Source organism: Bombina bombina, chromosome 6 (assembly GCF_027579735.1).
Source record: "Bombina bombina isolate aBomBom1 chromosome 6, aBomBom1.pri, whole genome shotgun sequence".
Lineage (NCBI taxonomy): Eukaryota > Metazoa > Chordata > Amphibia > Anura > Bombinatoridae > Bombina > Bombina bombina.
Genome location: NC_069504.1, coordinates 224,799,717 through 224,825,578, shown reverse-complemented (window position 1 = coordinate 224,825,578; position 25,862 = coordinate 224,799,717). Strand labels below are relative to the sequence as shown.

Sequence of the window (25,862 nt, the reverse complement as noted above, 5' to 3'; positions counted from 1 at the left end):
AAATCTGGATCAAGAGACCAGAGACTCTCTTCTGTGGTGGTTGTCACAGGATCATCTGTCCCAGGGGATGTGCTTCCGCAGGCCATCATGGGTTATAGTGACAACGGACGCCAGCCTCTTGGGCTGGGGTGCAGTCTGGAATTCCCTGAAGGCTCAGGGAACTTGGACTCTGACGGAGTCTCAATTACCAATCAATATTCTGGAACTGAGAGCAATATTCAATGGGCTTCAGGCGTGGCCTCAGTTGGCACTTACCAAATTCATAAGATTCCAGTCGGACAATATCACGACTGTAGCATAAAGCAATCATCAGGGGGGAACAAGGAGTTCTCTTGCGATGATAGAGGTATCATAGATAATCCGATGGGCAGAGAATCACTCTTGCCATCTATCAGCGATCTATATCCCAGGAGTAGAGAACTGGGAAGCGGATTTTCTAAGTCGTCAGACTTTTCATCTGGGGGAGTGGAAACTCCATCCGGAGGTGTTTGCATCATTGACTCAACAATGGGGCACACCGGAATTGGATCTAATGGCATCTCGACATAATGCCAAACTTCCACATTATGGGTCCAGGTTAAGGGATCCCCAGGCTGTACTGATAGATGCTCTAGCAGTACCTTGGTCGTTCAACCTGGCTTATGTGTTTCCACCTTTTCCTCTCCTCCCTCGCGTGATTGCAAGAATCAAACAGGAGAGAGCTTCAGTAATTCTAATAGCGCCTGTGTGGCCACGCAGGACTTGGTATGTGGATCTAGTGGACATGTCGTCTCTACCTCCGTGGAAACTACCATTGAGACAGGACCTTCTCATTCAAGGTCCATTCCAACATCCAAATCTAACTTCTCTGCAGCTGACTGCCTGGAGATTGAACGCTTGAAAAGTGGGGATTCTCTGAGTCGGTCATTGATACTCTGATTCAGGCTCGCAAGCCTGTCACTAGAAAGATTTACCATAAGATAGGGCGTAAATATCTTTATTGGTGCGAATCCAAGGGCTACTCATGGAGTAAGATTAGGATTCCTAGGATCTTTTCCTTTCTCCAAGAAGGATTGGAGAAGGGGTTATCTGCTAGTTCTTTAAAGGGACAAATTTCTGCTTTGTCAGTTTTATTACACAAGCGTCTGGCGGATGTCCTAGACGTTCAGTCTTTTTGTCAGGCTTTAATCAGAATCAAGCCTGTGTTTAAACCTGTTGCTCCGCCATGGAGTCTGAATTTAGTTCTTAATGTTCTTCAAGGGGTTCCGTTTGAACCCATGCATTCCATAGATATTAAGCTGTTATCTTGGAAAGTTTTATTTTTAGTTGCTATCTCTTCTGCTCTAAGAGTTTCTGAGCTTTCTGCTTTACAATGTGACTCGCCTTATCTTATATTCCATTCTGATAAGGTGGTTTTACGTACTAAACCTGGATTTCTTCCTAAGGTTGTTTCAAATAAGAATATTAATCAGGAAATTTGTTGTTCCTTCCTTGTGTCCTAATCCTTCTTTTAAGAAGGAACGTCTATTACATAACTTGGAAGTGGTTTGCGCTATGAAGTTTTACTTACAAGCGACCAAGGATTTTCGTCAAACATCTTCTCTTTTTGTTGTTTATTCTGGAAAGTGTAGGGGTTAAAAAGCTACGGCTACCTCTCTCTCTTTTTGGCTGAAAAGCATCATCCGCCTGGCATACGAGACTGCTGGACAGCAGCCTCCTGAAAAAATTACGGCTCATTCCACTAGAGCTGTGGCTTCCACATGGGCTTTTAAAAACAATGCTTCTGTTGAACAGATTTGTAAGGCTGCGACTTGGTTCTCCCTCATACTTTTTCCAAATTTTCCAAATTTGATACTTTTGCTTCTTCGGAGGCTGTTTTTGGGAGAAAGGTTCTTCAAGCAGTGGTGCCTTCCGTTTAGGTCTCTGTCTTGTCCCTCCCGTTCATCTGTGTCCTGTTGCTTTGGTATTGTATCCCACAAGTAAGGATGAATCCGTGGACTCGTCATATCTTTGTAAAAGAAAGGAAATTTATGCTTACCTGATAAATGTATTTCTTTTACGATATGACGAGTCCACGGCCCGCCCTGTCATTTTAAGACAGAATTTATTTTATTTTTAAAACTTCAGTCACCTCTGCACCTTTTAGCTTTTCCTTTCTCTTCCTATGCCTTTGGTCAAATGACTGGGGGAGGAGTCAAGGGAGGAGCTATATAGCGGCTCTGCTGTGGTGCTCTTTGCCACTTCCTGTTGGCAGGAGGATAATATCCCACAAGTAAGGATGAATCTGTGGACTCGTCATATCGTAAAAGAAATAAATTTATCAGGTAAGCATAAATTTCCTTTTTTATATATATAAATACATTTTTCTAGCCAATCAGTGCTGACTCATAACTAACTCCATGGTAGTGTGTATACTGTTTTATATATATATATATATATATATATATATATATGACCCACATGAACTAGCGCCATCTAGCTGTGAAAAACTGTAAAAATGCACTTGGATAAGAGGCGGCCGAGCCTAACTTAGTTTAGCTTTAAACGAAGAATACCAAGAGTACAAAGAAAATTTGATGATAAAAGTAAGTTAGAAAGTTGTTTAAAATTGCATGCCCTGTGAAGGTCTAATTTTGACTAGACTGTTCATTTTAAATGAATGATTCTTAGACCATTTTGAAATTCATATGCAAAGTTGTGTTTTTCTAGGGGAACCATTATTTTAAGATGGGAAAGTATGATGAAGCTGTGCAGTGCTATACAAAGGGAATGAATGCAGACCCATACAATGCTGTCCTCCCTACAAATCGGGCGTCTGCTTTCTTTAGACAAAAAAAGTAAGTACTTCATTAGCTTTTTTGCTTTTTAAATGTTATTTCTATGACAGAGCTTATACGTTGCCTTCTTTCAATGACTTACGTCCTGTTTAAAGAGGTTTTTCCTCATTTATTTAACAGATATTCTGTAGCAGAATCAGACTGCAATTTGGCAATTGCTTTAAATCGGAATTATACAAAAGCTTATGCCCGACGAGGAGCTGCACGACTCGCATTAAAAAATATTCAGGGAGCAAAAGAAGGTTGGTTGTAACTCTGTACATTTATTTTGTTATATTTGTAATGAGTTGAGCTGGAAGGGTTTTTCCCATACACCTCTTTCTGCCATTACCTTAATCTATTTGTGAAATGTGGATTTCTTAATGTGATTTATGGGTTTTTCATGGAACTGACATAACGCTGTGGGGTGATAAGTAGTTGTGCCAAAATAAACCTATTCAGCCAGGCTCCCTGTAGTGAAATACTTTTTTGCTAGTATGCTATGTTCAGAATGAAAATGCTGCAGTACTAGGGTTTAGTTAAAGGGACAGTAAAAACACCTTGAGATTATTATATCTTTCATGTAATTGGCAAGAGTCCATGAGCTAGTGACGTATAGGATATACAATCCTAGCAGGAGGGGCAAAGTTTCCCAAACCTCAAAATGCCTATAAATACACCCCTCACCACACCCACAATTCAGTTTTACAAACTTTGCCTCCTATGAAGGTGGTGAAGTAAGTTTGTGCTTGATTTTCGTCTGTGATATGCGCGTCTCAGCATTTTGAAGCCCAATTCCTCTGAGTACAGTGAATGTCAGAGGGATGTGAAGAGAGTATCACCTATTGATTCTATGGTTTTCCTCACTGGAAATCTTTTCAAAGGTTCTCTGTTATCGGTCGTAGAGATTCATCTCCTACCTCCCTTTTCAGATCGACAATATACTCTCATATTCCATTACCTCTACTGATACTTTTTCAGTACTGGTTTGGCTATCTGCTATATGTGGATGGGTGTCTTTCGGTAAGTATGTATCATTATTTAAGACACTCTCAGCTATGGTTTGGCACTTTATGTATTAATATAAAGTTTTAAATATATGTATTATAGTTATATTTGCCATGAGTCAGGTTTATGTATGTCACGAATATCTCAGGATTTAGCTGCTAAGGGGTTAATTCTGTTTAGCCTGTGAGCTAACAGACATTTGTTTTTTCAAAAAAAGAACTGTGTCCTGGGTTTGTGTGTGTTTTCTTTGAAGTGCCAGGAGCCTCATAAATAGTTTCTAAGGCCCATTCCACCAAATGCTATTGTGTATGCATTGAGTCATAAAGCCAGTCAGGCTGTCAGCAGAGGGCATGATGCAAAACAGTGCCTCAGTCACAGAAACTGATAAGGTCAATAACGGGACATGGGTATAATGTATATCTGTGTTTAAAACTGTTATGACATTAAATTAAGGGAAATATGACAACCATGTCCTGTTTGATATTTGATTCTCCCAATGAAACTAAGAGTGCCTGCCTGCTTATATGAAAATAGATTTACCTAGCAGAAATTATTGTGTGTTCTATAATTTCAGGCAAAGATTTAGTCTATTGAAGGTCATAAAAGATAAGGGGTTTCTTAGCCCCTGCCCAGGGGGATGTGGTCAGGCAACTTGATCTCTGGAAAATATGTATAAGAATCTTGTGTTTTAACAGTAAAATTGTTTTGGAGACTGCTACAGCGTGAGTGACCATCTTCTCTTGCCCATCTCCCTGGGGCAGACTTATAAGCTAGGAAAGTATTAGGTCTGTTATTTTCTTCATTTTATTTTAATCTGTTTGCTGTGTGTAATATTTTTGGCATAATAAATAATTCCTTTATTAAGTGTTGGCCTTTGTCTAATAATTGAACCACGTTACTGAAAGGACTGGAGTATTAGAACTGTATATTTTAGGTTATTTTGGCTAAATTGTATTCTAAGAGTTAATGTGTAAATCTGGGGTTTCCTTAAGATTTCCCATATCAAATAATCTTAAATGGTGGCAGCTAGATATTATAGTTAGTTTAGTGTGGGTGGCATTAAAGGGGAGTTTTGGGCAGTTCTTTTAGGTCTAGTACAGACTAAAGTGTGTTTTTAACCCTTGCACCCACTGAACTAAATCACAAGCTTGCCTGGCGTGGCTAGATTGTGACATAGTAGTGACAGTAGAAGGGGTTTGATAACCTTTTCTGTGCCAAATAAGTGACTGGCACAGGTTTGGATAACCCTGGTCGTCACAATGTATATTGCCTTTTGCAGACTATCAGTTTAAAAATTGGGAAACCTATTTAGGAAGTTATTTTTTCTTACCTGATGTATAGTCTTTTCTTCAAATTGACTGCTTTTTCATTAATTTTCACGGGCAAAATTAGGCTTGCGTGGTCGCAAAATTCTGATATTTATTGCGTCATTCTTGGTGCGAAGGAACGTTCGGTGACGCAAATTCGTAATTTCCGGCATCTTAGTTGACGCCAGGTTTCCTTGCACAAGGTTGCGTCTGCTATAACGCGAGTTGCATCATTTCCGGATGTTGTTAACACCAAAAAAAATTAATTTTGCGTTGCGCGTCATACTTGGCGCCAAATAATTTCATTATTTAAACCCCACTTCCTATATGCCTCTTGACTTTTTTATGCTTAGAGGGCTGTGCTGTTTGCATTTTTTTCTCATTCCTGAAAATGCCATATAAGAAAATTGATAATTTTGCTTTATATGTTGTTTTTTTATCTTACATTTGCAAGATGTCTCAATCTGATCCTGTCTCAGAAACCACTGTTGAAACCTGCTGCCTGATAACAGTTCTACCACAGCTAAGTGTATCTGTAAATTAGCGGAGATTATATCTCCAGCGGTTGTATACAACAGTTGTCATGATAAGCTTTTACATGCAGAGAATGTATCCATCAGTACTAGTACAATGCCTGTTGTTCCTTCAACATCTAATGTACATGATATCCCTGTGAATATAAAAGATTTTATTGCTGATGCGATTCAGAGGGCTTTGTCTGCTATTCCGCCTTCTAATAAACGTAAAAGGTCTTTTAAAACTTCTCATAAGGTTGATGAAATTTCAAATGACCGACAACATACTGAATTATTCTCCTCTGATGAGGATCTATCTGGTTCAGAAGATCCTACCTTAGATATTGACGCTGACAAATCTACTTATCTCTTTAAGATAGAGTATATTCGTTTCTTGTTAAAAGAGGTGTTGATTACTTTGGATATTGAGGAAACTAGTCCTCTTGATACTAAAACTAATAAACGTTTAAATTCTGTTTATAAACCTCCTGTGTTTACTCCAGAGGTTTTCCTGATGCTACTTCTGATATGATTTCAAAGGAATGGAATAGGCCTGGTACTTCTTTTATTCCTTTTTCAAGGTTTAAAAAGTTGTATCCTTTGCCAGCAGTTAGATTGGAGTTTTGGGAAAAGATCCCCAAAGTTGATAGGGCTATTTCTACTCTTGCCAAACGTACTACTAGTCCTATGGAAGATAGTACTTCTTTTAAGGACCCTTTTAGATAGGAAACTTAAATCATATTTATGTTCTGGCTATATTCTTAGGCCTGCTATATCCATGGCTGATGTTGCAGCTGCATCAACTTTTTTGTTGGAAAGCTTAGAGCAACAGGAAACAGATTCTGATTTGTCTAGCATTGTTAGCTTGCTTCAACATGCTAATCATTTTATCTGTGATGCTATTTTTGATATCATCAATATTGATGTTAAATCTATGTCTTTAGCTATTTTAGCTAGAAGAGCTTTGTGGCTCAAATATTGGAATGCTGACATGGTATCCAAGTCTAGATTACTATCTCTTTCTTTCCAAGGTAACAATTTATTTGATTCTCAGTTGGATTCAATTATTTAAACTGTCACTGGGGGAAGGGAGTTTTTTTACCTCAGGATAAAAGATCTAAGGGTAAATCTAAAGCTTCTAATCATTTTCGTTCTTTTCCACAGAATAAGGAACAGAAAGCCAATCCTTCCCCAAAGAATCTGGTTCCAATTGGAAACCTTCTTCAAGTTGGAATAAATCCAAGCCTTTTAATAAACCAAGTCCGCATGAAGGTGCGGCCCTCATTCCAGCTCACCTGGTGGAGGGCAGATTAAAATTTTTCCAAAACATTTGGGCAGATTCTGTCAAAAATCAATGGATTCAGAGTATTGTCTCTCAAGGGTATCGAATCGGTTTCAGAGTAAGACCTGTGAGAAGATTTTTTCTCACACGTTCCAGCAAATCCAGTGAAGGCTCAGGCTTTTCTGAAGTGTGTTTTAGATCTAGAGCTTTCAGGGGTAATCATACCAGTTCAGTTTCAGGAACAAGATCTGGGGTTTTATTCAAATCTATTCATTGTCTCAAAAAAAGAAAATTCATTCAGGCCAGTTCTGGATCTGAAAATTTTGAATCGTTTTGCAAGATTGCCAACTTTCGAAATGGTGACTATAAGGACTATTCTGCCTTTTGTTCAGCAAGGTCATTATATGTTCACAATAGACTTACAAGATGCATATCTTCATATTCCGATTCATCCAGACCACTATCGGTTTCTGAAATTCTCTTTTCTAGACGAGCATTACCAATTTGTCGCTCTTCCATTTGGCCTAGCGACAGCTCCAAGAACTTTTTCAAAGGTTCTCGGTGCCCTACTCTCTGTAATCGGAGAACAGGGTATTGCGGTGTTTCCTTATTTGGACGATATCTTGGTGCTAGCTCAGTCTTTACATTCTGCCGAATCTCACACAAATCAACTAGTGTTGTTTCTTCAAGGACATGGTTGGAGTATCTATTTACCAAAATGTTCATTGATTCCTCAGATAAGGGACACCTTTTTAGGTTTCCAGATGGATTTAGTGTCCATGACTCTGTCTCTAACAGAAAAGAGACGAATAAAATTGGTTTCAGCTTGTCAAAACCTTCAGTCTCAATCATTTCCTTCAGTGGCTATGTGCAAGGAAGTTTTAGGTCTCATGACTGCAGCATCAGACGAGATCCCCTTTGCTCATTTTCATATGAGACCTCTTCAGCTTTGTATGCTGAATCAATGGTGCAGGGATTATATAAGGATATCACAATCAATATCCTTAAATCCCAATGTTCGACTCTCTCTAACTTGGTGGTTAGATCAGCATTGTGTAGCTCAAGGGGCCTCTTTTGTTCGTCCAAACTGGACTGTGATCACAACAGATGCAAGTCTTTCAGGTTGGGGAGCTGTCTGGGGATCTCTGACAGCACAAGGGGTTTGGAAACCTCAAGAGGTGAGGTTACCAATCAATATTTTAGAACTCCGTGCTATTTTTAGGGCTCTTCAGGTTTGGCTTCTGTTGAAGAGAGAACCATTCATTTGTTTTCAGACAGACAATATCACAACTGTGGCATATGTCAATCATCAGGGTGGGACTCGCAGTCCCCTAGCTATGAAAGAAGTTTCTCAGATACTTTCTTGGGCGGAATCCAGCTCTTGTCTAATTTCTGCGGTACGCATATCCCAGGTGTAGACAATTGGGAAGCGGATTATCTCAGCCATGAGACTTTACATCCGGGGAGTGGTCTCTCCATCCAGATGTGTTTTTTCAGATTGATCAGATGTGGGGTCTTCCAGAAATAGATCTGATGGCTTCCCATCTAAACCAGAAACTTCCCAGGTACTTGTCCAGGTCCATGATCCTCAGGCGGAGTCGGTGGATGCGTTAGCAGTTTCTTGGTTTTACTAACCTGCTTATATCTTTCCGCCTTTAGTTCATCTTCCAAGAGTGATCTCCAAGATCATCATGGAACAATCGTTTGTGTTTCTGGTAGCACCAGCATGGCCTCACAGGTTCTGGTATGCGGATCTTGTCCGAATGTCCAGTTGCCAACCTTGGCCACTTTCTTTAAGACCAGACCTTCTGTCTCAAGGACCGTTTTTCCATCAGGATCTCAAATTGTTAAATTTGAAGGTATGGCAATTGAACGCTTAGTGCTTAATCATGGAGGTTTCTCTGACTCGGTGATTGATACTATGTTACAGGCTCGTAAGTCTGTTTCTAGGAAGATTTATTATCTAGTTTGTAAGACTTATATTTCATGGTGTTCTTCTCATAAATTCTCCTGGCATTCTTTTAGAATTCCTAGAATTTTCCAGTTTCTTCAGGATGGTTTGGATAAAGGTTTATCTGCAAGTTCCTTGAAGGGACAGATCTCTGCTCTTTCTGTTTTATTTCACAGAAAGATTGCTAAGCTTCCTGAAATTCACAGTTTTGTGCAGGCTTTGGTCCGTATCAAGCCTGTCATTAATTCAATCTCTCCTCCTTGGAGTCTTAATTTGGTTTTGAAGGCTTTACAGGCTCCTCCTTTTGAGCCTATGCATTCTTTGGATATTAAACTACTTTCTTGGAAAGTGTTGTTCCTTTTGGCTAGCTCTTCTACTAGAAGAGTTTCCGAATTATCTGCTCTTTCTTGTGAGTCTCCTTTTCCGATTTTCCTTCAGGATAAGGCAGTTTTGCGGACTTCATTTAAGTTTTTACCTAAAGTTGTGAATTCTAACAACATTAATAGGGAAATTGTTGTTCCCTCTTAGTGTCCTAATCCTAAGAATTCTTTGGAGAGATCTTTACATTCTCTAGATGTTGTAAGAGCTTTGAAATATTATTTTGAAGCTACTAAAGATTTCAGGAAGACTTCTAGTCTATTTGTTGCCTTTTCTGGTCCTAGGAAAGGTCATAAAGCTTCTGCCATTTCCTTGGCATCCTAGTTTAAAGCTTTTGATTCATCAGGCTTATTTGGAGTCGGGTCAGGCCCCGCCTCAGAGAATCACAGCTCATTCTACGAGATCAGTTTCCACTTTGTGGGCTTTTAAGAATGGAGCTTCAGTTGATCAGATTTGCAAAGCAACAACTTGGTCTTCTTTGCATACATTTACTAAATTCTACCGTTTTGATGTATTTGCCTCTTCGGAAGCAGTTTTTGGTAGAAAAGTTCTTCAGGCAGCTGTTTCAGTTTGATTCCTCTGCTTATGTTTTAAGTTTTTTCTTTTCAATTATGAGAAAAACATATTTTTTTTTGGATGTGGATTTAATTTTTTCAGCGGAAAATGGCTGTTTTTATCCCTCCCTCTCTAGTGACTCTTCTGTGGAGTACCACATCTTGGGTATTACTATCCCATACATCAGTAGCTCATGGACTCTTGCCAATTCCATGAAAGAAAACATAATTTATGTAAGAACTTACCTGATAAATTATTTTATTTCATATTGGCAAGAGTCCATGAGACCCACCCTTTTTATGGTTGTTTTTTGTATAAAGCACAATTATATTTCCAGTTCCTTTTTTGATGCTTTTTACTCCTTTTTCTATCACCCCACTACTTGGCTATTTGTTAAACTGAATTGTGGGTGTGGTGAGGGGTGTATTTATAGGCATTTTGAGGTTTGGGAAACTTTGCCCCTCCTGGTAGGATTGTATATCCCATACGTTACTAGCTCATGGACTCTTGCCAATATGAAAGAAATTAATTTATCAGGTAAGTTCTTACATAAATTATGTTTTTGCCCTCTTTTCATGTAATTTAGCTCTGGAAATTGAGCCATATCTAATCGTCAGAACTTTAAATGAAACCTGCTGATTTAACATATCTGTCTCCCTAATTGGATTTCACAAACAGAAAGAAGTGACAGCATGGATATTTATTGTTGAGACAGCAGGACAAACAGCAACGTTTCGAGAAGTCTTGAAACGTTGCTGTTTGTCCTGCTGTCTCAACAATAAATATCCATGCTGTCACTTCTTTCTGTTTGTGATATTATTACCTTTTGACCTTGGAAGCAGGTCATTGTGACTTTGCATGATATTACCTATGTGCTGGACTTTCCTCATTGCTTTCCCTAATTGGATTTACCAGATGATAACTGCAAAACAATGCATTTTATACTAAATGTGTGACAGTGGGTATCCTTATTTTCTGAAGATTGACTCCTCCAAATATGGCAAATTGTGGGTGGAGTTTGGCTACTGAAAAAAGTTGCAATAAAAAGGATGTTAATTTGTTTTAATGTTAAAATTTGGCCAAAATGGTATTCTATTGCAACACAACAAATGTGTTTTGTAATTACAAGTTGTTTACTGTCCCTTTAAGGTTATCAGTAGAAAAGGGTCAAAGTCCTGTTAACCCATTAACTTCCATACAGGGAGTGCAGAATTATTAGGCAAATGAGTATTTTGACCACATCATCCTCTTTATGCATGTTGTCTTACTCCAAGCTGTATAGGCTCGAAAGCCTACTACCAATTAAGCATATTAGGTGATGTGCATCTCTGTAATGAGAAGGGGTGTGGTCTAATGACATCAACACCCTATATCAGGTGTGCATAATTATTAGGCAACTTCCTTTCCTTTGGCAAAATGGGTCAAAAGAAGGACTTGACAGGCTCAGAAAAGTCAAAAATAGTGAGATATCTTTCAGAGGGATGCAGCACTCTTAAAATTGCAAAGCTTCTGAAGCGTGATCATCGAACAATCAAGCATTTCATTCAAAATAGTCAACAGGGTCGCAAGAAGCGTGTGGAAAAACCAAGGCGCAAAATAACTGCCCATGAACTGAGAAAAGTCAAGCGTGCAGCTGCCAAGATGCCACTTGCCACCAGTTTGGCCATATTTCAGAGCTGCAACATCACTGGAGTGCCCAAAAGCACAAGGTGTGCAATACTCAGAGACATGGCCAAGGTAAGAAAGGCTGAAAGACGACCACCACTGAACAAGACACACAAGCTGAAACGTCAAGACTGGGCCAAGAAATATCTCAAGACTGATTTTTCTAAGGTTTTATGGACTGATGAAATGAGAGTGAGTCTTGATGGGCCAGATGGATGGGCCCGTGGCTGGATTGGTAAAGGGCAGAGAGCTCCAGTCCGACTCAGACGCCAGCAAGGTGGAGGTGGAGTACTGGTTTGGGCTGGTATCATCAAAGATGAGCTTGTGGGGCCTTTTCGGGTTGAGGATGGAGTCAAGCTCAACTCCCAGTCCTACTGCCAGTTTCTGGAAGACACCTTCTTCAAGCAGTGGTACAGGAAGAAGTCTGCATCCTTCAAGAAAAACATGATTTTCATGCAGGACAATGCTCCATCACACGCATCCAAGTACTCCACAGCGTGGCTGGCAAGAAAGGGTATAAAAGAAGAAAATCTAATGACATGGCCTCCTTGTTCACCTGATCTGAACCCCATTGAGAACCTGTGATCCATCATCAAATGTGAGATTTACAAGGAGGGAAAACAGTACACCTCTCTGAACAGTGTCTGGGAGGCTGTGGTTGCTGCTGCACGCAATGTTGATGGTGAACAGATCAAAATACTGACAAAATCCATGGATGGCAGGCTTTTGAGTGTCCTTGCAAAGAAAGGTGGCTATATTGGTCACTGATTTGTTATTGTTTTGTTTTTGAATGTCAGAAATGTATATTTGTGAATGTTGAGATGTTATATTGGTTTCACTGGTAAAAATAAATAATTGAAATGGGTATATATTTGTTTTTTGTTAAGTTGCCTAATAATTATGCACAGTAATAGTCACCTGCACACACAGATATCCCCCTAAAATAGCTATAACTAAAAACAAACTAAAAACTACTTCCAAAACTATTCAGCTTTGATATTAATGAGTTTTTTGGGTTCATTGAGAACATGGTTGTTGTTCAATAATAAAATTAATCCTCAAAAATACAACTTGCCTAATAATTCTGCACTCCCTGTAGAGGAATAAAAAGCACTTCATGCGTTAATCCTAACCCTAAATCACGTTTAAGAGCAACTTTGGAATGTTTCCTTTCCAATATAAAACTGCAGCATTCCATTCAGAATCTTTCAGTTGTAAACTAGTTGAAATTACGTTGACCAATAGGTTTTCTTGTGCATTAAAATATAAGCTGCTTCAGAGATAATTTGTGTTGATTATCACATTTATTATTATTATTATTATCAGGTATTTGTAGAGCGCCAACAGATTCCGCAGCTCTGTAAACATAGTCGGTATACAGGATAGCTTTTGCAGGGATCAAGTGGGTAGAGGGCCCTGCCGAGAGTTTCACTGTTGTAGTCGGCTCTTATGAAGGCGATCTGCAAACAGCTGGGCTCATAGGCTTACATTCTAAGGGGTTCAAGGGGAAAGCAATGGAGTTAGAAAAGGTTAGTGTTGGTTGTAAGCATCCCTGAATAGTAGAGTTTTTAGGGAGCGCTTGAAGCTGTTAAAACTAGGGGAGAGTCTTGTGGAGCGAGGCAGGGAGTTCCACAAGATGGGGGCCAGTCTGGAGAAGTCCTGTAAACGGAATGTGAGGAAGTAACAAGAGAGGAGGAGATCCTGATCTGATCGAAGGGGACGGGAGGGAGAGTATCTGGAGACAAGTTCTGAAATGTAGGGGGGAGCAGTGCAGTTGAGAGCTTTGTATGTCAGAGTGAGGATTTTGTGTTTAATTCTAGAGGCAAGAGGAAGCCAGTGAAGGTATTGGCAGCAGCAGATGAAGATCGATGAGTAAGGAAGATGAGCCTGGCAGAGGCATTCATAATGGATTATAAAGAAGCTATGCAGCAGCTAGGTAGACCAGAGAGGACGGAGTTGCAGTAGTCGAGGCGAGAAAGGATGAGAGAGTGAATTAAAATCTTGGTTGTATCTTGTGTAAGGAAGTGTCTAATTTTAGAGATATTTTTAAGGTGGAAGCGGCAGGCTTTAGCCAAGGACTGAATGTGAGGAGTGAAGGAAAGATCTGAGTCAAGTGTGACCCCAAGACTTCGGGCATGCGGGGTAGGAGTAATGATGGAATTATCAACAGTTATATAAATTTTGGGGGTGGAGACATTGGAAGAAGGGGGAAAAATAAGGAGTTCAGTTTTGGAGAGATTTAGCTTAAGGTAGTGAGAGGATATCCAAGACAGTTAGTGACACAGGTTAGTAAGGAAAGAGGTAGGTCTGGTGCAGAGAGGTAGATTTGGGTGTCATCGGTGTACAAATGATATTGAAACCCATGGGACTTTATTAAGGAACCTAATGATGACGTGTAGATTGAAAAGAGAAGGGGACAGAGGACAGAGCCTTAAGGTTCCCCAACAGAAAGTGGTAGCGGGGCAGAGGATGCTCCGGAGAAGGCTACACTAAATGTACGGTTAGTTAGAGAGAACCACGAGAGAGCTGTGTCGCAGATGCTGAAGGATTGGAGGGTTTGGAGGAGAAGAGGGTGGTCAACAGTGTCAAAGGCTGCATACAGGTCAAGGAGGATAAGCAGAGAGAAGTGGCCTTTGGATTTTGCTGTAAGTAGGTTGTTGGTAACCTTGACAATTGCTGTCTCTGTTGAGTGATAGGGACGAAATCCAGATTGCAGTGGGTCAAGAAGAGAGTTTAGTGTAAGGAAATGGGATAGACGTGCGTATACTAGCTTTTCTAGGAGCTTTGAGGCAAGAGGGAGTAGGGAAATAGGGGGGTAGTTGGATGGGGAGGTTGGATCGAGGGAAGGTTTTTTGAGAATAGGTGTGACCAGTGCATGTTTTAGAGATGAGGGAAATATATCCGTGCTGAGGGAGAGGGAGTAGCTGTGAGGGGATGGGGGACAGGTAGTGAGGTGGGAGGACAGTATAAGGGCAGAAACCTCATCCTCGTTAACAGGGGCAAAAGAGCTGCATTTTTGGATATTTGGATTTTGGATGATTGTGAGCTTTTGAGGGGGTGGGAGATTGGTAGTATGTTGAGTGCTGATTTCACTTCTGATGGAGTCAATTTTGTTTTTGAAGTGACTGGCAAAATCTTGAGCTGAGAGAGAGGTTGTATTAGGAGGTGGGGTGGGCGCAGAAGAGTATTGAACGTGGAGAACAGACATTTTGGGTTAGAGGAAAGAGTAGAGATGAGATTAGAGAAGTATTGTTGCTTATAGAGATTAAGGGCAGAGTAGTAGGAGTTCAGGATGAACTTGTAGTGAAGAAAGTCAGCTGAACTCCGAGATTTCCTCCAGTGTCGCTCAGTAGTATGAGAACATCTGCGTAGGTAACATGTCAGAGGAGTATGCCAGGGCTGAGGATGAGAGTGTGGTTTCAGAGCTATGGTTGGAGGGGCCAGATTGTCAATGACCGATGTAAGGGTGGAGTTATAGTGGCAGATAGATTGGTCAGGGCAGGAAAAGGAGGTGATGGATGAGAGGAGAGGTTTGAGAGAACTAGCGAGCTGTTGTAGATCTAATGACTTAGTTCTTCTGTGAAGTTTGGTGTGAGGGGTAGAGGGAGGGGGAGTTGTAGGTAGGGAAGTGATGTTGCAAGTTAGGAGATGGTGGTCAGAGAGAGGAAAAGGGGAGTTTGTTAAATTTGAGAGAGTGCATCGACAGGTGAAAATCAGGTCAAGGGAATGACTGTCTTTGTGAGTGGGAGAGTCAGTCCATTGTGACAGGCCGGAAAAGGATGTGAGTTGAAGAAGTTGTTTTGCAGAGGAGGCAGTGGGATTGTCAAGAGGGATCTTAAAGTCGCCAAGAATGAGGGCAGAGGTGTCTGAGGAAAGGAAATAATGAAGCCAGGCAGCAAAGTTATCTAAAAATTGAGTTGGGGAGCCAGGGGGGCAGTATATGACTGCAACATGTATAGAAAGGAGAGAATAACCGAATCATGTGTGCTTCAAATGAAGAAAATGTGAGTGAAGAGAAGGGCTGTATTTGTTGAAAGGTGCAACGAGAGGAAAGTAAAATACCAACACCACCTCCTTGTCTATTGCCAGACCTAGGAGTGTGGCTGAAATGGAGACCCCCATGTGACAGTGCAGCAGTGGATGCTGTGTCTGAAGCAGAGAGCCAGGTTTCTGTAAGAGCCAGAAGGTTAAGAGAGTGGGAGATAAAGAGATCATGGATAGAAGTGAGCTTGTTGCAAACAGAGCGAGAGTTCCAGAGTGCACAAGTGAAGGGGGAGGTGGTTTTAGATGTAAGAGGAATGTGGTTAAGGTTACCATAGTTTTGTTTATGAAGTCTATTTAAAGGCACACAGGGATGTGAAAGGCTAGGAGGTTGTGAGGGACCAGGATTAGGGGAGATGTCGCCAGCAGCTAATATGAGCAAGAGGGAGAGTGACATGAGATGAGAAACAGATTTGCAGTAGTGAGACTGTTTTTGGGCTGAAGGGCAAGGGGGAAAGAGAGGGTTTAGGAATAGGTAAAGTTCATAAGTACAAAAGTAAGGTGAGTATAAGAGAGATGGGCTAATGAACAGTGCAGATGGAGAGGTAGAAGGAGTAATTGAATACTGTAGTTTGTTATAGAGACAAGAGGTAGCAAAAAGGAATTTGAAGATATTGAGCATTATTATGAAACTGGGAACCAAGTAAACACATAAAACACAGTATTACAAGAGTACTTGCCTTGTGTCTTGCCCCTTGCCCACTCCTTGTTCAATTCTTGTATAATTCTAAAATTAGTGCCTCACTTATAAAATGTTCACTTAATTCTTGTATAATTCTAAAATTAGGGCCTCACTTATAAAATGTTCACTTTAGAAATGTGAAAATATGCTATTGTTAAAATGTACACTGCCCAGGCAATGCACCCCCCCCCCTGTGCAATGCACCTCCCCCCCTGTGCAATGCACCTCCTGTGTAAAATAGTAGTAGAATTTGCCAGACTACGTCACTGAGACACTACATTTCTGTAAACAGACCGAACTGTGCATGACAAAATGGTGCCAGTCGCCTTTCTCGCAATCTCAAGATGAGTACAGTACAGTTTCAATTCCCTTGGAGGTTGAACTTCAGCTCCATATTGGCACTGTAAAGCGAGTTGAGCCTGTATTGGATTTGAATTTTAGAAATTTACAAATATTTGCAGTGTAGTAGTCATTTAAAACACAATGTAAAATTATATACTATTTTTTCTTACTGCACTGGAATAAAAATGAAACCCTAGCATATTAATCAGCAATGCTGGTCCCATAAAACATTGTAGAAGTTGTGATTGCTACATCCCTTTAAGTGGTATTTTAGCAAACTTTATATGACTGTCCTCCTTACTCTTTAATGGAGATGATTACTACACTTTTAAAAATGTATTCTATGTATTTTAACCCCTTAGTGACCGAGGACGTGCACGTCCTCGGCTAAAGTGAGTGCTGGAAGCGATCAAGATCGCTTCCAGGCACTATTACAGTACTGCAGGGATGCCTCGATGTCTAGGCATCCCTGCAGTGCTGTTACGGAGTACCGGGACCGGATTGATCACTCCCCCTTGAGTGATCACTTACGGTTTTGCTCCACGTGGAGCCCGGCAGTGCAGCAGAGCATCGGAAGCGATCGGACACGCTTCCGATGCTCTGCTAGTGTGCTAAGTGCCTCGGTGGGTCGAGGCACTTAGTTAGTGTGTAAATAAAATAAAAAATGGGGGAAAAAAAATAAAATATAAAATAAAAAAGCCCCCACATATAGCCCCCCCCCTCCCCCATGAGGCTTCCAAAATGGCGATGCCCAGTGCATCATGGGGCCTCTGGGGGTGTCCCTAGCCTGTCTCACCATAGGGGCAAGCTAGGGTCACCCAATCTGAGCCTTCTTACAAAAAAAAAAAATAATAATAAAATCTTCCATTTGTCTGATCAGGTCAATATTTGTAAATATTGACTCTGATCAGTGTGGATCTCCCTCCCTCTCCTCACTTGCTATTTTGTTGGAGAGAGAGAGAGACCTGTATTTTAGCAGAGAGAGATTTATTTCTTTTATTTGTTAAAAAATTTAAAATCCAAAGGCTCTTTTCAGAGCCATTAACCCCTAGCTTGCCAGTGATCACTATAAATCACTGGCAGTAGCACAGCTGCACTTTTTTTTGCTGTCTGTGCATTTTTTTAGGGGTTAATTTTTGTTGTATTTTTTTTTTTAAAAACCCAAAGGCTCCTTTCAGAGCCATTTAGCTAATTTAATTTAATTTAAAGACTATTTAACCCCTAGCTTGCCAGTGATCGCTATACATCACTGGCATTAGCATAGCTGTACTTTTTTGCTGTCTGTGCATTTTTTAGGGGTTAATTTTTGTTGTTGTAATTTTTTAAAAACCCAAACGCTCCTTTCAGAGCCATTTAGCTAATTTAATTTAATTTAAATAGTATTTAACCCCTAGCTTGCCAGTGATCGCTATAAATCACTGGCATTAGCATAGCTGTACTTTTTTGCTGTCTGTGCATTTTTTTAGGGGTTAATTTTTGTTGTTGTAATTTTTTAAAAACCCAAAGGCTCCTTTCAGAGCCATTTAGCTAATTTAATTTAATTTAAAGAGTATTTAACCCCTAGCTTGCCAGTGATCGCTATAAATCACTGGCATTAGCATAGCTGTACTTTTTTGCTGTCTGTGCATTTTTTTAGGGGTTAATTTTTGTTGTTGTAATTTTTTAAAAACCCAAAGGCTCCTTTCAGAGCCATTTAGCTAATTTAATTTAATTTAAAGAGTATTTGACCCCTAGCTTGCCAGTGATCGCTATAAATCACTGGCATTAGCATAGCTGTACTTTTTTTTTTTTAAAAACACAAAGGCCATTTAGTTAATTTAATTTAATTTAAAGAGTATTTAACCCCTAGCTTGCCAGTGATCGCTATAAATCACTGGCATTAGCATAGCTGTACTTTTTTGCTGTCTGTGCATTTTTTTAGGGGTTAATTTTTGTTGTTGTAATTTTTTAAAAACCCAAAGGCTCCTTTCAGAGCCATTTAGCTAATTTAATTTAAAGAGTATTTAACCCCTAGCTTGCCAGTGATCGCTATAAATCACTGGCATTAGCATAGCTGTACTTTTTTTAAAAAAACCCAAAGGCCATTTAGTTAATTAATTAATTTTGGTTTTCTGTGACAGATACAATGTCAAAGAAAACATATAGTGCTGAGGAGGCATATGCCATCCTTGCGTCAGAGTCAGATGCCTCTATGTCTGACTCAGACCCCAATTTTGACCCTGCCATATGCTCAGATACATCATTAGATGCAGTCTCAACTGATAGTGATGTATCTGTGGCTGCTAGCCCCCCTGCCAGCCCCCCTGCTAGAAGGAGGCGTGTTGCTGCCATTGCCGCTGAAGAGTGGGTAACGCCTCATCTCCAGAGGCCAGATATCCCACCCTTAACAGCAAATGCTGGCATAAATATAGATGTGGCAGGTTTTAGCCCCCAACAGTTTCTGGAGGTGTTTCTGGGTGATGATGTATTGGGGAACATTGTCTCCCAAACTAATTTATATGCCCATCAGTACCGTGCTGCAAAGCCTGAAACATATTTGGCAAAGCAGCAATGGGCCCCCATCAATGTGCCAGAATTTAAAAAATTCTGGGCATTGACTATGCTGATGGGCATCATAAAGAAACCCTCCGTTCGCTCCTACTGGAGCAGTAGCCCCATCTGCTCTACCCCCATTTTCTCCCAGAGTATGTCGAGGCAGAGATATGAAATGATTCTTCATTTCATGCACTTCAGCGACAACAGCCTGTGCCCCCCTAGGGAGCATCCCCAATTTGACAGGCTGTATAAAATCCGCCCCCTGATTACCCACTTTTCTGCCAGGTTTGCAGAGGCTTATACACCTGGAAGGAATATATGCGTTGATGAATCCCTGATGAAGTATAAGGGAAGGCTGGGATTCAAGCAGTATATTCCTTCCAAGCGCTCCAGGTATGGGGTAAAGGTGTATAAGCTCTGTGAGAGCGAGACTGGGTATACTCAGGCCTTCCGGGTGTATGAGGGAAAGGATAGCCACCTTGACCCTCCAGGTTGCCCAGAACATATGGGAACCACTGGCAAGATTGTCTGGGACCTGATATTACCCCTAATGAACAAAGGGTATCACTTGTACTTAGACAATTTTTATACAAGTGTCCTTTTGTTCAAGCTACTGTATTGCTTTGATACAGTAGCTTGCGGTACTATTAAAAAGAACCGCAAAGGTTTCCCTGGACAACTTGTACGCACCCGGCTACGAAGGGGGGAGACCTCAGCTCTGCGCCAAGAGGAGCTGTTGGCACTTAAGTACAGAGACAAGAAGGATGTATACCTTCTTACCACCATCCACACAGAGAGGACGGTGGCGGTCTCTGTACGTGGCAGAGCTGAGATCATAAGGAAGCCAGTGTGCATCAAGTCTTATAACCGACATATGGGTGGGGTTGATCTGGCAGATCAGCTGCTGCAGCCCTACCTAATTATGCGGAAGACAAGGGCCTGGTACAAAAAGGTTGCAATTTACCTAATGCAGATTGCAACCCACAACGCTTTTTTGTTGTTCAAAAAAGCAAACCCCGGAATGAAACAGACTTTTTTACAATTTCAGCTCCAGATCATTTCGGGGATTTTGTACCATGATGCACCTGCTCCCCGGGCGGTGATGGGAGAGAGCAGAGTTGGGGCTACTCATTTTATTTTTAAAATCCCCCCTACTGCCGCAAAGCAGAGACCACAAAAAAAAATGCAGAGTCTGTACCAAGAGGGGGCAGAGAAGGGACACTGTATATCACTGTCCTGATTGCCCTGGACAGCCTGGACTCTGCATTGGGGACTGCTTCAAGCGGTACCATACAATGGTCAATTTTTAAAAAATAAATACATTTGCTGTTATTTTTTTTGTTATGTTTACTGTTAAATTTTTTGTTGTTATTTTTTTACTTTTAATGTGCCAGATTTTTACATTTCACTAATATATTTTTTTTTCTAAAATGGGGCTGTTCTTTTTTTTTTTTTTTTTACAAAAACCCCTGTCAAACCTATGCATGGGGGACATAGGTGTTCTCAAGGTGCCTTGCAGAAAACAACCTGTAGTATTTTTTTTGCACTAACTTACAACAGTCTCTCCTAAATCATAGTCAAAAAGCAATGTGTGTGTAAAAATGAAAATTGAAAAATTGCCACCATACACTTTCTCCAATTTTTTTGGCTAAAAAGCCATCAAAGCACACCATATACAATACCTTGGGGTGTCAACATTTCAAAAATATGCACATTCATGGCAATAAATAAAAGTGGGGTTTACAATAGGCCCCAAACTAAAGATAGGCCTATCAGAAGAAATACTCTCACTTAATAACTAAAATCACAAGTCATAAAATTGTAACATAACCTTCCCAAAATCCTGGCAAACCTATGCATGGGGGGCATAGGTGTACTCAGGGTGCCTAGCAGAAAACAACCTGAAGTATTTTTTTGCACTAACTTACAACAGTCTCTCCTAAATCATAGTCAAAAAGCAATGTGTGTGTAAAAATGAAAATTGAAAAAATGCCACCATACACTTTCTCCAATTTTTTTAGCTAAAACAGTTACTTCAAATGCATCAAAGCACACCATATACAATACCTTGGGGTGTCAACATTTTCAAAAATATGCACATTCATGGAAACAAATAAATTGGGGTATGTTAAAATACCCCCAAAAAGACAATAGGCAAAGAAAATATGTTAAATGTGAAAAAAAAAATCACAAACGCATGTTGGACATTTGGCATTACACCCCCCGAACAAGCCAAGAAACCTATGCATAGGTGGTATCACTGTACTCAGGAGATGTTGGTGAACACATATTGGGGTCTTCTTTGGCAGTAACACATAACAGGAGCTGAGAATTCATGTCTAAAGTACAATGTGTGTGAAAAATAATGTCCTACATAGGACATGGGTGCATGGGATGTGAAAATTCCAAGTTGAAAAACTGGAATGAGCCCCCTAAAAATAAGGCCTTTTAGCCCCCAGAGAACCCAACACACCTATACATGGGTGGTATCACTGTACTCAGGAGATGTTGTTGAATACATATTGAGTTTTTTTTTGGCAGTAACACATAACAGGGAGTGAGAATATATGCCTAAAGTACAATGTGTGTGAAAAATAATGCAAAAAAATGACTACCTAAAAGTTTGACAAAGACTAGTGGTTGAATTAGTGCATGGAAAGTGTTAAAATACCAGCGTTTGAAATACCCTAGGGTGTCTACTTTTCAAAAATATATGGTTTGATGGGGGTAATTTACATTGCCTGGCTTCAGAAATGTCCCAAATAGGACATGGGTGCATGATGACAGATGTGAAAATTCCAAGTTGAAAAACTGGAATGCGCCCCCTAAAATTAAGGCCTTTTAGCCCCCAGAGAACCCGACACACCTATACATGGGTGGTATCACTGTACTCAGGAGATGTTGTTGAATACATATTGGGATTTTGTACCATGATGCACCTGCTCCCCGGGCGGTGATGGGAGAGAGCAGAGTTGGGGCTACTCATTTTATTTTTAAAATCCCCCCTACTGCCGCAAAGCAGAGACCACAAAAAAAAATGCAGAGTCTGTACCAAGAGGGGGCAGAGAAGGGACACTGTATATCACTGTCCTGATTGCCCTGGACAGCCTGGACTCTGCATTGGGGACTGCTTCAAGCGGTACCATACAATGGTCAATTTTTAAAAAATAAATACATTTGCTGTTATTTTTTTTGTTATGTTTACTGTTAAATTTTTTGTTGTTATTTTTTTACTTTTAATGTGCCAGATTTTTACATTTCACTAATATATTTTTTTTTTCTAAAATGGGGCTGTTCTTTTTTTTTTTTTTTTTTACAAAAACCCCTGTCAAACCTATGCATGGGGGACATAGGTGTTCTCAAGGTGCCTTGCAGAAAACAACCTGTAGTATTTTTTTTGCACTAACTTACAACAGTCTCTCCTAAATCATAGTCAAAAAGCAATGTGTGTGTAAAAATGAAAATTGAAAAATTGCCACCATACACTTTCTCCAATTTTTTTGGCTAAAAAGCCATCAAAGCACACCATATACAATACCTTGGGGTGTCAACATTTCAAAAATATGCACATTCATGGCAATAAATAAAAGTGGGGTTTACAATAGGCCCCAAACTAAAGATAGGCCTATCAGAAGAAATACTCTCACTTAATAACTAAAATCACAAGTCATAAAATTGTAACATAACCTTCCCAAAATCCTGGCAAACCTATGCATGGGGGGCATAGGTGTACTCAGGGTGCCTAGCAGAAAACAACCTGAAGTATTTTTTTGCACTAACTTACAACAGTCTCTCCTAAATCATAGTCAAAAAGCAATGTGTGTGTAAAAATGAAAATTGAAAAAATGCCACCATACACTTTCTCCAATTTTTTTAGCTAAAACAGTTACTTCAAATGCATCAAAGCACACCATATACAATACCTTGGGGTGTCAACATTTTCAAAAATATGCACATTCATGGAAACAAATAAATTGGGGTATGTTAAAATACCCCCAAAAAGACAATAGGCAAAGAAAATATGTTAAATGTGAAAAAAAAAATCACAAACGCATGTTGGACATTTGGCATTACACCCCCCGAACAAGCCAAGAAACCTATGCATAGGTGGTATCACTGTACTCAGGAGATGTTGGTGAACACATATTGGGGTCTTCTTTGGCAGTAACACATAACAGGAGCTGAGAATTCATGTCTAAAGTACAATGTGTGTGAAAAATAATGTCCTACATAGGACATGGGTGCATGGGATGTGAAAATTCCAAGTTGAAAAACTGGAATGAGCCCCCTAAAAATAAGGCCTTTTAGCCCCCAGAGAACCCAACACACCTATACATGGGTGGTATCACTGTACTCAGGAGATGTTGTTGAATACATATTGAGTTTTTTTTTGGCAGTAACACATAACAGGGAGTGAGAATATATGCCTAAAGTACAATGTGTGTGAAAAATAATGCAAAAAAATGACTACCTAAAAGTTTGACAAAGACTAGTGGTTGAATTAGTGCATGGAAAGTGTTAAAATACCAGCATTTGAAATACCCTAGGGTGTCTACTTTTCAAAAATATATGGTTTGATGGGGGTAATTTACATTGGCCGGCTTCAGAAATGTCCCAAATAGGACATGGGTGCATGATGACAGATGTGAAAATTCCAAGTTGAAAAACTGGAATGCGCCCCCTAAAATTAAGGCCTTTTAGCCCCCAGAGAACCCGACACACCTATACATCGGTGGTATCACTGTACTCAGGAGATGTTGTTGAATACATATTGAGTTTTTTTTTGGCAGTAACACATAACAGGGACTGAGAATATATGCCTAAAGTACAATGTGTGTGAAAAATAATGCAAAAAAATGACTACCTAAAAGTTTGACAAAGACTAGTGGTTGAATTATTGCATGGAAAGTGTTAAAATACCAGCATTTGAAATACCCTAGGGTGTCTACTTTTCAAAAATATATGGTTTGATGGGGGTAATTTACATTGGCCGGCTTCAGAAATGTCCCAAATAGGACATGGGTGCATGATGACAGATGTGAAAATTCCAAGTTGAAAAACTGGAATGCGCCCCCTAAAATTAAGGCCTTTTAGCCCCCAGAGAACCCGACACACCTATACATGGGTGGTATCACTGTACTCAGAAGTTGTTGTTGAACACATATTGAGGTGTTTTTGGTCAGTAACATATAACAGGAACTGAGAATCCATGCCTAAAGTACAATGCGTGTGAAAAATAACACACCAAAATGACTACCCAAAAGTTTGACAAAGACTGGTGGTTGAATTAGTGCATGCAAAGTGTTAAAATACCAGCATTTGAAATACCCTAGGGTGTCTACTTTTTAAAAATATATGGTTTGATGGGGGTAATTTGCATTGTCCGGCTTCAGAAATGTCCCAAATAGGACATGGGTGCATGACGACAGATGTGAAAATTCCAAATTAAAAAACTGGAATGCGCCCCCTAAAAATAAGGCCTTTTAGCCCCCAGAGAACCCAACAGACCTATACATGGGTGGTATCACTGTACTCAGGAGATGCTGCTGAAGACATATTGGGGTGTTATTTGGCAGTAACCCTTAACGTTCTCAGTAAATGTATTCTTGAATTGCTATTTTGTCAAAAAATCACCACTTTTTTTTTTTTTTCAAACTTTGGCATAGATTGGTGGTAAAATAGTTGCATGGAAAGAGTCAAAATACCCCATGTTTAATACCTTAGGTTGTGTTCTTTTAAAAAATATATATATATGTGAAGGGTTAATCAGGGATTCCTGACAGATATCAGTGTTCCAATGTAACTATCGCTAATTTTTAAAAAAATTTTTTGGGAAATAGCAAAGTGCTACTTGTACTTATTGCCCTATAACTTGCAAAAAAAGCAAAGAACATGTAAACATTGAGTATTTCTAAACTCAGGACAAAATTTAGAAACTATTTAGCATGGGAGTTTTTTGGTAGTTGTTGAAGTGTAGGAGATTTTGAGGGTCAAAGTTAGAAAAAGTGTGTTTTTTTTCAATTTTTTCCTCATATTTTATAAATTTTTTTATAGTAAATTATAAGATATGATGAAAATAATGGTATCTTTAGAAAGTCCATTTAATGGCGAGAAAAACGGTATATAATTTGTGTGGGTACAGTAAATGAGTAAGAGGAAAATTACAGCTAAACACAAACACCGCAGAAATGTAAAAATAGCCTTGGTCCCAAACGGACAGAAAATGGAAAAGTGCTGCGGTCATTAAGGGGTTAATAGATGGCTGTTGCATATCCGTAAAGGGTCTGTAGATGATCCATTTATATAACCCACCTGGGTGTGATTTTGTAACAATGTATAGTTTTTGCTTATTTTTTAATAACTTACTGATTTTCAGAATCCTAACCAAGTTTTTTAGAATCAGATGTAGACTGAAGTAAACAGATTTCTGCTTGCTCCTGTTTTTGTAATGGGTCTTTACATTTGCAAGGTCTGCTCTTCCTGCTTTCCCAGACCCTTTCACTGGGTGTCCCAGCCTAACCTCATCAACTGTACTAAACTGTGAGCTTCTAAATATGTTTTTAAAATGTTTTATACTGGATTTTTAGATCAGTATCTGTGCATATTCTTCTTTATAGTAATGCAGTTATATGACAATTGGTGTATACTGTCCCTTTAAACTTGAAATGTTCTATTATTTTTCCTTGTTTACACAAATATTTTAGTTTGACAATCAAATTAATTGTATACATGTTTTTTATTTTTTTTATTTTATTTTTTTAGATTATGAAAAAGTTTTAGAATTGGAACCAAACAGTTTTGAAGCC

The 25,862-nt window shown here is 39.7% G+C and overlaps 1 protein-coding gene across 1 annotated transcript in view; it reads left to right on the top strand.

Annotated features, from left to right (window-relative positions):
* Positions 1-25,862, top strand: part of RPAP3 (RNA polymerase II associated protein 3) — a 214,134-nt gene that overhangs the window by 18,891 nt on the left and 169,381 nt on the right. The window contains exons 5-7 of the mRNA XM_053716744.1: positions 2,689-2,816; positions 2,937-3,058; positions 25,819-25,862. The exon at positions 25,819-25,862 is cut by the window's right edge and continues 27 nt beyond it. Coding sequence (XP_053572719.1) covers positions 2,689-2,816; positions 2,937-3,058; positions 25,819-25,862 — 294 coding nt within the window. The remainder of the gene's footprint in view (positions 1-2,688; positions 2,817-2,936; positions 3,059-25,818) is intronic.